At 40.6% G+C, this 13,777-nt stretch overlaps 1 protein-coding gene across 1 annotated transcript; it reads right to left on the reverse strand.

Moving 5' to 3' along the window:
- Positions 1–4,986: 4,986 nt before the first annotated feature.
- Positions 4,987–8,511, reverse strand: LOC118583515 (isopentenyl-diphosphate delta-isomerase 2-like). Its single transcript, XM_036186887.1, has 4 exons — positions 8,370–8,511; positions 7,073–7,165; positions 5,424–5,554; positions 4,987–5,304 (listed from the first exon to the last, which is right to left on the reverse strand). Exons 1-4 carry the CDS (start codon positions 8,509–8,511, stop codon positions 4,987–4,989), a joined length of 684 nt encoding a protein of 227 aa, XP_036042780.1.
- Between the last annotated feature and the right edge of the window lie 5,266 nt (positions 8,512–13,777).

Here is a 13,777-nt window from a genome sequence, read left to right on the forward strand (position 1 = left end):
GTAGTTCTGGTCAAGGTGATATCTCCAGGATCCTTGTATGAATTCTGGTTTTGCAAGATCATCCAAATGGTTCCTATTGCTTGACAGACAAACTGACTTTTGGAAGATAATTGCTCCTGCTCAAGATGCAGCCTTGTCTTCCAGGAAATGACTTCCATTATGTAGGCTCTGTTGTTTTAATGAATGCAGGCAGAGATGCTAAAGCTAAACCTCCTGGTTTACATCCTGAGACCCTGTCTCAGCAAACAAACAAACAAATAAACACACAAAAAAGAATTATTCCTAGTTGGAGCAATTACACAGTAATCTTACAATACATTTTAATAAACAAACGTTTAGTTCTATCTATAAAATTTAGCCTATTATATAAACAAATAACAATAATAATTTGTTAAAGTTACCTAAAGCTTTGGATTTCTTCTCAAGTCTATCCTTCCTGGAAAGTATCTATTGTCTCTTTATAAAATAAGTGCTTGGTGTTCTATAACCAGTTAAGGAAAAACCACAGGAGTGTTCACTATTAAAGATGACATAAGTTATATAAGATACTTCTAAATATGATAACTGAAAATTCAAAATTAGTTACAGGGTCTTTCTCCAAATATGAAAAAAACCAAAAGATTTCCTTAACTGAAAGAAAAAAAAGACATCACACCAAAGATTGCATTCTTAGAACTGGAGAGTTGGCTTAGCAGTCAGGAGCAATTGCTTTTTTTGTAGAGGACCCTGGGTTCAGTCCCAGAACCGACTTCAGGTACCTTATAATCCCCTGTAACTCCAGTTCCACTGGACCACCTTCTTTTACTGGCTTCGGCCGGCACAGGCACATGGATGTATACAGACATCCATGCAGGCACAGGCACAGACACAGACACAGACACAGACACACAGACACACACACACACACACACACACACACACACACACACACACACCACACACACACACTAAATAAATAAATAAAAGTAAGTAAGTAAGTAAGTAAGTAAGTAAGTAAGTAAGTACGGAAGTAGTTTTAAAAGAGTCCATTTTAACTAGAGGAAAAAGACGATGAGGATAATTCCAGCCAGTCACTGTACTGCAAAACTTCAGATGTACGCTTAGGTTCACATTTCTCACATCAAGCACATGTCATCTCTGAGCACAGAACACATCTATACAGATTTCAAAAATGTTGGATGGCATCTCCAACTGCACTTACAATTGATTAACCCAAGGACTGAACATTTCTCTCATGCCATATGCTTCTTAAGTCTTTTTGTAATTTGACATTTTGATTATTTAGGATGCTTAGAATTTCCCTTGGTATATCCCTGAGTGACAGTGCTAATCTTAGTTTTAACAATGTTACAAGTGAGGATGACACTATGTCCCTTCGGAAATTATGTTTCATCACAACTGTTTGCTTACCTGGAACTCTTACCTAATTTGAACTTGGCTGTCCAGCTGTAGAGACAAAAGGCTCGGACTAAGTCTAGATGAATGTGTGAGAAGACAGATGGCAGGTCCAGATGAGCAAAGAGGAGGATGGGAAGAGGACATTTAACAGTCAAAAGTAGGGAGCAAGGTAGGCTGAAACCCTCACACGGGGGAGGGGGGGGACTGTAGCTTAGTCTTGGATGTACACTGGGTGGTCAGGTGACAGGTCAGTAGGGCTAATATATCAATCACCCTTACAGTGCTAGGTGTCTACCTATTAATGGGAGTTACACAATTTCCTTGGCCTGGTGTGTCCAATAACTTCTTAGGTCCATTTTCCCTGATATTATTTTAATAGACCCCTGTTCCTTTGCAGTCTCAACTCATGCCAATGTACTTATTAGGTACCTTGTCCACTCCCAGGAATAGGTCATTTCAGCGTGTCTGGGCACATGGGTGGTGTTGAGCAGATGGCACCATTCACTTACTCACCCAAGTGCCATCATCTTCCATCTTCAAAATGGAGATGAAGGCTACTTGTAAAATGGAGTCTCTGTCTGAAGGCATTGTCTGAAAACCATTGTTTTGCACAACATGGAGTAATTTAGAGTAAAAATAGCCTGGTCTCAACTGTAAGAAACTCAGTGAAGGACAGTGTCGTAACTGGACGACACAGGCATGGGCTATAAAGTAGTTGGCAGAATGCTTGTTGTGCTTGTGTGAAGCTCTGGGTTCGATCTCCAGCATGGCAAAACCAACCAACCACATCTAGTGATCACGTCTTACCTTGATGACGTCAACCGATCAGTGACCCGCAGTTTTGTTTTGTTTCATTATTCTGGTTATCCAGCCTGAGATGAATACTGCATTGATTTAATTAGTGGAGCCATGAAGTATCCATAAATGCCTGGCCAGCTACGGCTCTTATTTCTTCTACTTTCCTTGAACCCATTAGCTGTATTTCCATGCTGTTTTTTTTTTTTTCTTTTTCTAAGTAAATCTCAGGGTAGGTACTTCCTCCAAGCAGTAAATATAAAAAGTGTGCTGCAAGTTTGACTGTGGTTGCTTTATATTAAGGGAAAAAAATGTTTTAGTGGAGAAAACTATTTTATTTCTCTTTGTTCTGATTGGAAGAATCAAGGCCTGTAACAATTGGTGAGGGAGCCTAGAATGCTGGGGGTCGTAACACAATGCTTACTCAGTGCCACAGGCTTCGTTATTCTCAGGGTCGTGCTACCTGGTCTTGGAACCCGTTCCTGCTTCTTCAGGTATCCTCCAGGCTGCTGTGCCTACAGAATCCCTGTTCACAGATGCTTATGCCATATGGATACTCATTTGAAAATGTCATGGGGCCTATATGTTCTAAGGTAAAAAGTCGAATCTGGGGCAAGCAAGATGGCTCAAGATCTGGCTTTGATTCCCAGTACCCCATAGGGTAGAAGGACAACACCAACTTTGACAGGTTATTCTCTGATCCCCCTATGTACACTGTGACACGTGCAATACACACACACACACACTCACACACACACACACACTGCAATAAATGTAATGTTTTTAAGGTAGAATGAGAATGTCAACTAACACACCCAATTTCACCTCCTTACAATAGAAAGAATGAATGGTTGCCTGTTTAGGAGAAAAAAAAATATTAGGTGGCAAAGAAGAAAATTTAAAGCCACTCTGAAAAAGTGTGAGGATGTGTGTGAGTAGACTGGGAGATGGAAGAGAAGTCACGGGATTTTGCACACTTGTGTTGGTGTTCAGGATGTGTGCCTTACACAGATTTCTCCAAAATGTGATTTTTAATAAAGTGGTACCCAAATAACTTGGGCATTCTGGTACTGGGAGCCAGCACATGAACTACTCTAGCCTACTCTTGTGGCTCCAGGGTGAAGAGTGACTTCTTTGTGATGAAGAAGTCCCCCGGTAGACGTTATGTTGGATTCTGTTGAACTCCATGCTTCCCAGACTGAAGCACCAGTTCCACCACTCACTCAGCTGCCCATTCTTGTGACCACCTTCATTTAGCATATGAAGGCATGGCCTCAGCATTGCTGAGCCTGGTCCTCTGCTTCTGACCCTGTTTTCTCTACTTCATCTGTGTCATGTGAGCAAGCTTCAGGTTCTCCCTGCTTTACCTTCCTCTCCATAACCTACGGCGACTCTCTGAAATCATGAAATCAACAGTTGCCTTCCCACAGGCATTTCAGTGTTGGGTGACAATGAAGCAAAAGATATTTAGTGTATAGACAGGGTAAACAACTGGCCTGTGTGTGCCCAGGGACAGACTTAAAAATATAAACCATGGTAGGTTGAAAGACTGGGAGGTTGAAGAAGGAGGATTTTGAGTTCTGGGCCAACCTGGGCTACACAGTGAGACCCTGTTTCAAACACACACACACACACACACACACACACACACACACACACACACACACAAGTTAAACAAAACCAAACCAAAACCAAATTGCTTTTCTAATGCAGGATTTAATTTAAGAAGATGTGAAGTATATTTTTTTTTCAAGAATGGTGCTCTCTCCTCCCTCCAAAGAAAAACAAAACAAAACCCAGCTAGCTAGAAATTGGAGTTTGAAGTATTATTTTGAGTAAATCAAAATACAATCTGTGACATAAACTACTTTTAAATTTTATCTGGGGTTGGGGATTTAGCTCAGTGGTAGAGTGCTTGCCTAGCAAGTGCTAAGGCCCTGGGTTCGATCCTCAGCTCAAAAAACTTTTTTTTATCTGTTTAAATGATTGCTCACCCATTTACCCAACTGAGTTTGACTATGTGACTCTCTGCACTTATACAACTACTGAGCATAGCAGTGAAGATAGTGGCTCCCAGGGGACAGGTTATCCAGTTGTGCAAGCCAGAGCAGAACAGGTAAGTATTATCCAGGTAATCTAGTCTTTTGAATTTGCTTAACAGATTTTGCTGGACTTAGTGTCCTTGTGGTTTTGTCCATACAATGCCTCAGGCCATTGAGAAGACTGGCATCCCATTCAAGGGCTGCCTCTGGTGGTTGTGCAACTGTAGTTACTACAGTGATGACATCATCTGTATGTGTGTAGGACTGTTTCTCAATTAGTTCTCCTATTTCTAAAGTAAACTTTTAAAAACTAGAAATTACATTTGGGGAAAATAATATATTTCTTCCCTGTACCAAGACAGATTAAAAGAAATAAAGAAATGAAGCACCTGGAGAAAGAATCAGAAGATACAGGATGGGATGTAACTGTTAGAAAGTGTTTGCCTCGAACACATAGAGCCTTGGGTTCAGTCTCCAGCCACACAGAGTGGTTGTATAGTGGGGTAGGCCTGTAATCCAAGGACCAAGGGAGGTGGAGGCAGCAGGATCAGAAATTCAAAGTCATCCTTAGCTACACATTTGAGGCCTGCCTAGGACACATGGCTCTGGAAGGAAGAAACCACAAAGACTGAGAGGTAAAGAAGGATTTCTGGATTTCTGGAAATGAGGAGCACAGTGGCGCCCTGGGTGTGCCTCTGGGTGCAGCTCCTGCCAGGGCCACCCTCTCAGCCAGTGCTTGATTTCCTGCGTCTCACACTCTGTGTATCTTATCAAGCTCTACAAACTGGGTCACTTCATCCAAGTAAGGCCACCACCCATACAGGAACCTCTCCACAATGATTCTCAGCCAGGGAGTGACTTTCACCTCACCCTGGGCCCCTCTCTCTAGGAGCCCTTCTAGCTCCTCCCGGGTCAGGTAGTTGAAGCTGCTGATTTCACTGCAATCTGCACTGATAGTGACGTCCTTCTTAATAAGCAGAAGGTAACAGACTTCATGTTCTCCCCAGACTGCATCTGATTTTGCCTTATAATGATATCTTGTCATAAACACGATGTCCTCTAGAGAAACCTGTGACAGAAATTGATGCAATGTGAACAAAATTGGTGTAAAATGCAGAATATACATAGAAATGAAGCAAATCCCTTGGATTTCTGTTGGCACAACTGTTATTGGGCAGACATTGGTACCTGGTCCTCAGGGATGCCCAGCTCAGCCTGCAAACGTCTCAGGGCTGCCCTCTTCACACCCAAGGCATCTTTTTCTTCTAGTTCTTCAGGATTACTTAGTGGATGACTGGAACAGGAGTCAGTAAAGTACCCTGGAAAGAACACACATGAGGAATAATCCTCTTATGTATTCCTGGAGATAGAATAGATGAAACAGAACTGCAGCTCTCATAGGGAAGCCTATCAAGACATAGCTGATGAGAAAGGCAGACAGAGCCTGAGTCCCTGCTCCCAGGACAGTGCGGTATATGCCTAAGAACCAGCAGCTCTGACTACTCCCCTGGCCCTCCTGCAAAAGCAAAGTTGGCCTACACACTTGTTGCACTATCAAGTGAGTCTCAGGACAGGGAGCAGTTCTCGTATAGGTTTGTGCAAAGGCCCAGAAATGCCACCTGACAGCAGGAAGATCTAAACGATATGTACAGCCTGGATTGGTTTGGAAGTGGTGCTGAGAAAGCAGAGGGCTCACTTGAGAGTGTTGAGCTATTAGCTGGAGAGACAGCTCAGTGGTTAAGAGCACTTACTGCTCTTACAGAGGATCTGAGTTCAGTTCCCAGCACCCACATCAGGCAGTTCACAACTGTCTGTAACTCCAGTGTGGAAGGCCAGCTCCTACCCTTTCAAGGGTTCCTATGGGGAGGAGAGTAGGATAAGAAAATATTAGATAGGAAGATTAGCGAAGAGGAGGAAGAAACATAGGACAGCTTTGGGAGGACCTGGGTCAATACCCAACGGCCTTTTCCATTTATTCAAAAGGGCTTTTTATAATAATGCCAAGGGGCAGGGCAAAAGACCTCCCCCTTGCTAGATCAAAACACACTGCACAGGCAAATGTAGAACCTTCCAAACATGTGGTAAACACACTTGTGGTCAAATCATCCCTTTATGCAGCCCTGTTGGGTAAAGCAAGCTCAGATTCTCAGACCCTGAGTAAGTTCTCACTAGGAAACCTCTGTGGGTCTCTACACTCCAGCTCCAGGGGATCTGTGTGATGGATGACTAACTCCTGGATTGTACGGCAATCAGAAATGGCAGGTCTGTGCATAGATATCCCTAAGTCCAGGTATTCAGTTTTATCTTTATTTCCTAATCTTTGTTTGCTAAATGTTGCTTATCATAGTCCTTCAGATTCTTAGACCAGTAAATTCTTCTGCATTTAAACAGCTTTGCTGATGAACCTGGTGTAGGTAGGGAGAGAGCATTCAGCTATTCAGGAAGTTGAGATGGAAGGATTGCAAATCCAAGGGCGATTACCTGTCTCAACATAAAAGTAAAAACAAAGGGCCCAGAATGTGGGCAAATGGTGGTGTGCTTGTCCCCCTGGGTATAAACCCTAGGACTAAATAAATAAGTAAATAGGCTTTCATTTCACACAAAACAACAGATAAACAGGGGGAAACAAGCAAGCTAGACACTCTTACAGATCCCCAATTTAAAAAGCAGAACAAACAAGACATGCTAACCCAGCACCTTGGAGCAACACAGGCTGACAAGCATGTGTCTGACTAGTTCCTCCAGAAAGCTGTCATCTACAGCCAGGTAACTTGTGTCACATATTTCTCCCGATCACATCACATGGACCTGTTCTCTTTAAGTCATGATGAACTCACCAGGGAAAGTAAGTTTCGTGTCCGCTCGGCGCTGAATCAGAACCTTCTTCTCTGAGTTAAACAGAACAACACTGAAGGCTCGGTGGAGCAGCCCTGAAATGCAAAGGTCTGAGTGTGAGCACCCAGCACAGCCACAGGATGGTTGCAGCATGCAAAGGTCTGAGTGTGAGCATGCAACAGCCACAGGATGGTTGCAGCATGCAAAGGTCTGAGTGTGAGCATGCAACAGCCACAGGATGGTTGCCTGCACTCTGTCTTCAGTCTGTGTTGTAAAAGAAAAATGGATGCTTATAGCAGTTGTATGCTTCTTAGGACCATGGTTACCAAAACTGATATTTATTTATTTGTTTGTTTATTTATTTTGAGCTGATATCGAACCCAGGGTCTTGTACTTGCTCGGCAAGCGCTCTACCACTGAGTTAAATCCCCATTCCAAAACTGATATTTTATAGCCTGTCGCTTATTAAACTTACTTGACAAATTAAAACTCGAGACAAATATTTTAAACTTGTGAGGGAAAATCAGGTCTAGATGGTACTGTGGCAAAATCAGGACAAAAAGATTGTATTCAGAACTATTGTAATAGGGAGAAAAGAGACCTCAGGATAGATCAACTCAGTATAAAATGGACAAGCGGGTGCTTACAGCTTAGTGGCAGAATAGGGGTAGGTGAGTAGAAATGTCTAGTGAGAAGAATTCAGAGGGATGAGGAGAGCTGGATGAGATTGGCAGGTTGAGCTGGACTTGGTGATGCATATCATTGTTCCCAGCACTCTGGAGGCAGATCTCTGAGTTTGAGATCAGCCTGATTTTTCTAGCAAGTTCCAGACCAGCCAGGGTCACACAGTGAGACTGTCTCAACAAATAGACAGACAGACAGTCAAAAACAAACAAACAAACAAACAAACAAAAAAAACCCCTAAATAATCCAACACCTCCCAAGGGATGATGGGGCTTAAGGGATCTGATTGGACATCAGGATAGGGAACTCCTTTTGAACCTACTGGGATTCCTGTCCCATGGAAATTCAGAGGGAAGTGCACTGCACAGCTGCCTGTTCACAAGGTTGCAAGGTTCAGGATTCTGATGGTGGTTGGTTAAACAGATAATCCTGACTAAGTGAGTTTCTCAGAATCCTCTTCTGAAGACTGTGTACTCTTTCTATGGGAAAATCCACATTTTTCTCTTCTGTTTATCAAAGAAGGAGGAGGGAAGAGGGGAGAGGAAGAGAGAGAGGAAGAGAGAGAGAATGAAGGAAGGAAGGATTATTGCACACTAGACAATGCTGTGGTACTACCTTTTTCGATGTTTTCGTTCTGATGACAATTCCTCTTGGTGTCTGCACCAATGACCTTGTCGTTTTCATCAACAACAATCAGCATTTCATCTAAACGCTGTAGCTGGTGTTCATCAATCCAGTCAACAGTGACATCAGACATGTCTGTTAGCTGTGATTTGACATCAAATGGACACATACAATTTCATCTTTGTGTGAAGAATATCATCATCTCATTTGTTTGCTGTTTGTTACCAAACAATTCAAAGGTCATCACATGCCTTTATCTTTCAGTGACAAAAATACTATACACTGATGCAGCACCTTTGTTAGCTACAACAGGGGCATAATGTGCTTCCAATTGCCCCTTTGGACAAAAGGTCTTGATGACTTTCTGAGCAAGAACATAGCCCTCATGCTCCCTAGAGTCTTTCCAAAGAAGATTCAAAAGTAAAGCCTCACAAAAGGCATAAGTGCTGATTGAAAGTACAGCTGCTTGTGACGTTTTTAAACAATGGCTTGAAGCTTGGAAGAGACATGGAGACATTCTACAGCCTTTCTAGAAAGTTGTTTTCATCCACAGAAAGGCTGGTGCATCCTGTTTAGTGTCAAATGGATTCTCTAAGAACATATTGTCAGTAACATTTATTTTCACCAAATCTTTCCATCATCCTTTTCCTCTTGTTTGTGTGTTCAAGACAGTTTTGCTAGTTAGCCCAGGTTAGGCTTGGTTAAACTTACTGTCTTTCAGCAAGAACATTGTAAGTACCAGTATGACTGGCATGGGTCCCTATGCCTGGCCTTTACCCTCTTTAGAGAAATGTGAAGAGGGAGGTAAATATAGTCAATTCCTTACGTATGAAAATGTCATAATGAGACCCATTTGTAAGACTAATTGCTAAACAGTCTTATTAATAATAATTAAAAAAAAAAACCCAGAGCCAGATATTAGCGTAAAAACTGAGAGAGCAGGTTGGGGATTTAGCTCAGTGGTAGAGCACTTGCCTAGCCAGCGCAAGGCCCTGGTTCAATCCTCAGCTTAAAAAAAAAACAAAAACCTGAGAGAGCAGAAAAGCAGAAAGAAGCCAGCCATGTTCTTTCTACTTGGAAATCCTCAGCCAAAGAGAACTACTTCCTGTATTACACATGCCTATATGCCTTTCTGTTCTGCATCTTACTTCCTCTCTCGGCCCAGCTACATCACTTCCTGTCTGTCTGTACAGACCTCCAGACTTCTATGGTTAGTGCTGGGATTAAAGACGTGTTACCATGCCTGGCTCTGTTTCCCAAGTGTAGCCTTGAACTCACAGAGGTCTGAATGAATCTCTGCCTCCTGAATGCTAGGATAAAAGGCGTGTGCTACCATTGTCTGACTTCTATGTTTAATAGAGTGGCTGGCTTTTTCCTCTGTTCCTCAGATAAGCTTTATTAGGTTGCACAATAGATTGGAGGACACACTATATCACCACTCCATTATCATACACAGCTATTATGTTAATAAAAAAGTGAACAGTGAAATTAGAGACATTTTACTTATTTCTGCCACTTATCTTCATTCTCTTATTATTTCAGGCCATTGCTTACTGTCTCTCTGCTCACAGTCTCAGCAAAGAAGCTGCTTAACTGGGTTTCTGAATATGGGATAGGGAAAAAATAGGAAACAATATTTAACAAATATATGCATGACTTGATCAGTGAGAGAATTCCTAGAGAGAAAGGAGACACACTAACCACTCCTGGATACTGGAAAATGTGTAGTGATGCTCAAGCTCAGCTATGAACCACTCATACCTTTAAGTGTGCAAGGACAACAGTGAGGACGTCTACAGTTCTTAGTGTTTTTTATAAAAATAAACACACCCCAAACTCTCTGTGTCTTATCTTTTCACTAGGCCCTGCTTGTTCAGCTATCTATTTTATTTCAAGCTTATTATTTAACTCCTAAAAGAATGTTCTAGGCATTACTCACTTTCACAACTGGGCAGATCACACCATAGTGCTGTGGGACATAACAAATCATTTTCTATTACTAGATGATTTGCTTTGGGAAGTAGATGATAGTAGAAAATTATTTTTAACACAAATACCTTTTTTTTTTAAACACAAATTTACTGCTTAAAAGGGGGTTAACAATTTAGGTTTAACATTTAAAGTGTAGGATTAGATAGCATACCAAATAGATAGGGAAAGATTAATTATTTGAGATTTGATGATATAACTGATACATTTTTGAAAGTAATAAAGTTATGTTCTTGCCTCTAATGTTCTATTAAATATATCCTAATGAATTTGAAGTTAAATTATAAAAAGTGAATGCATAAAAGAACTAGAAAAATACATGCATGAACAGGGTATGCGATCTTTTGTTAGGAAAAGCCTTTTTAGATACAACAATAATAGCAGAAATTTCAAGACACAGCTAAATGGTTACTTAAGTAAGTTTAAACTATCTTTCTGCAAGTCAGGAAAGCCATGAAAAAAGAAAAAGAGAAAACCAAAATACAATACTTTTATCTTCCTAATATATGACAGACCTAATATCAAGTTATCAAACATTCTTATTTTAGAATAAAAATGTATAGATATAGTAGAAAATCATAGAAAAGCATAGATATGTAATTTAAATATAAAGGAACCTACTGTATGAATAGTTCTCCAGTTGGAGGGAGGAGACCAAAATCCTAGTACAGTGGAGACACAGGGTTCTCCCTTCTGCTCTTTTATTCTACTCAAGCTTTCTGAAGAACCCATTGACAGGCTATTATCTCCTATTTAATCTATAAATTCATTGTTAATCTCTTCGGGAAACTCCCTCATAAACTCTAGTAATTACTTCTCGTTTCTAAGAAACAACACTCAACAAAAGCAAATTATGGAAAGAATGTTTATTTTAGCTGACAGTTTGAGGAGTCCACCTATGATGGCAAGAAAGGCTTTAACTGTGTGAATGGGAGAGTGAGGTAGCTAGTCACATCACTGCAGATAACAAAGAGACAAAGATGAATGCTAATATTCAGGTATCTTTCTCACACACGCACACCCCCTCTACTTTTTATTCAGTCTGGAACTCCAGCCCAGGAGCTGTCCAGAAGTGTGTCTCATAGGTGATTATGAAATTTATTAAAAATTTATTTATTTATTTGAAGTTGACAATGAAGACTAAACTATTACCCAGACACACAAATAATATTAGATTCGCATCTGAGCATAGTGCTATTAAGTTCCCACATAAAGTTAACCCTCACTTAAAAGTAACATACTCAGCACTTAAAAGTAACATAATCAGCCGGCTATTGGTGGCACACACCTTTAATCTCAGCACTCAGGAGACAGAGGCAGAGAGATCTCTGTGAGTTTGAGGCCAGCCTGGTCTACAGAGAGAGCTCTAGGACAGTCAAGGCTGCACAAAGAAATCCTGTCTTGAAAAACAACAACCACAAAAGTAACACACTCGTGATTCCTCTAGCTGATGAATGGGTTTTATCACTCTAACAGTTTCTAAAAGAGTGCCCACCTTAAAGTGAAAACATACAACAAAACAATGAAGAGAGCAGAACGGAAGTTAGGAATGTTTGTAGATAAAACTCAATATTCTACAAAAAGAAGTATTTTCAAGAGTTCATGAAGTATCTGTGTTTGGGGCCACGTAATAGACTCAAACAGTGACAAAATTGAAACTATAGATAATGTTTTTATATTACCCATAAACAACATTAAACATTAATAACATATGCCTATACCTCAAAACAGTAAGGAAACTATACTGTGAGATAATTCAGTAAGTGATGACAGAAGGATTCATATTATAGCATGTGTGATTCATTCAGCATTCTCATTACTGAAAGGCCTGGTGTGATGGTAAATACCTGTGCCTCCAATACTCCAGAAGATGAAGCAGGAAGATCAGAAGTTCAAGACCAACCTAGCCTACATAGTGAGGCCTGCCAAAAACAAGACAAAACAGGGTGCTGGAGAGATGGATGCCCTTGTGGCTTTTGAGCACCCTCGTGGCTTCTCACAACCATCTGTAAATCCAGTTCAGGATGCTTGATGCTCTCTTCTGGCCTCTATGGGAACTGCATGCACATGGTACACCTTCATACATCTAGGCACTCACAGATACACATAAAATAAAAATAAATATTTTTAAAAGGACAAAACAAAGAAGCTAATATCCATAAATGGTACATTGTTAAATTTATTGGCAGGCTATATTGCTCTACATTTAAAACAACGAAACAACAACAACAAAAAAAACATTTTGCTACTGTTATGAATCAAATCCTACATAGCTCATATGCAGGATATCTGTTATGTGACTCCTGTGAAAGGGTAGTTCCAACCCACAGGGGTCATGACAACATGGTTAACATGGTTGAGAATCACTGTTCTAGAGTGTGAGGATCTGAGTTTGAATCCTTAGAACTATGTGAAAGCTGGACCCAGTAGCTGTTTCTATAAATCCCAGTGTTGGTATGGTGAGATGGGAGGTGGAGACAGGAGAATCATTGGAAACTTAAGGTCAGGGAGCCTGGTGTATGTCCACAGCAGCAAAGAGACTCTGAAAGGTGGAAGTCAGGGATCAACACCTGAGGCTATCTTCTGAACATGATACATACATGAGTGAATGAACATTTATACAGAGAAAGAGAGAGTGAGAGACAGAGACAGAGTTAAAAATATCAGAATGCTTTTAGAAGAATGACTTCCCTTGGCAAAAGTTCTCAATCTGTTGTTCATGGATGTGTGTGAGTTCCACATCAATGGGCAAAGCACAGACAGTGCTGGGTGTCAGGTTTTTTTGGGTTTTTTTGGTAACTATCTTTTCTCCACTTAAAGAAGTTCTTTTGTTCTTTTTAAGTTTAGATTTTTCCTTTCAAAATCATGGATTGATGTTTGATTTTTGTCAAGGGCTTTCCTACACGAGATAGCCTTTCCCTCTCTAGTCTACTAATATGCTATGTTATACTAATCTTTTAGATGTTTAATAAAAAGCCTTGCTTCTTCAAATAAATAGTACTTTGTCATGTGCTTATCTTTTTTTTTTAAAGTGTTCCTGGATTCTGTTTTTTTTATAAAGATTTTTGCATCTATATTCACTACAAATATAACTTCCTTGCGATATTTTTATCTAGTTTTAATTTCAGAATAGTACTGTACTCATATAATGAATTTAAAAGTAGTCTTTCTCTACTTCTTGGAAGACCCTCTGAAGAATTGATGTTATTTTCTATTGTTTGTTTATGCCATCATGCTGTACTGGAGAGGAAACCCGGGGCTTTGCATTTGCCAGGCGTGTGCTGTCTGTGAACTACTGTCCATCTGATTTTCTTTTCACACGCTTGGCAGAACTCACTAGTGAGGCCACCCCAGTCATGTCCCTTTCTGTAGGGAGATTTTAAAAGCAAACCCCTTAAGAGTCAAATGGT

This window comes from Onychomys torridus, chromosome 5 (assembly GCF_903995425.1).
Source record: "Onychomys torridus chromosome 5, mOncTor1.1, whole genome shotgun sequence".
In the NCBI taxonomy this organism is placed as follows: domain Eukaryota; kingdom Metazoa; phylum Chordata; class Mammalia; order Rodentia; family Cricetidae; genus Onychomys; species Onychomys torridus.

Excerpts from the sequence above, each read along its gene's own strand:
- LOC118583515 (XM_036186887.1), bottom strand. The coding sequence starts at position 8,511 with ATGTCTGATGTCACTGTTGACTGGATTGATGAACACCAGCTACAGCGT. Across the intron at positions 7,166-8,369 it reads GAACGAAAACATCGAAAAAG|GGCTGCTCCACCGAGCCTTC; the intron begins GTAGTACCACAG and ends TTTGCATTTCAG. Across the intron at positions 5,555-7,072 it reads CACGAAACTTACTTTCCCTG|GGTACTTTACTGACTCCTGT; the intron begins GTGAGTTCATCA and ends TGTTCTTTCCAG.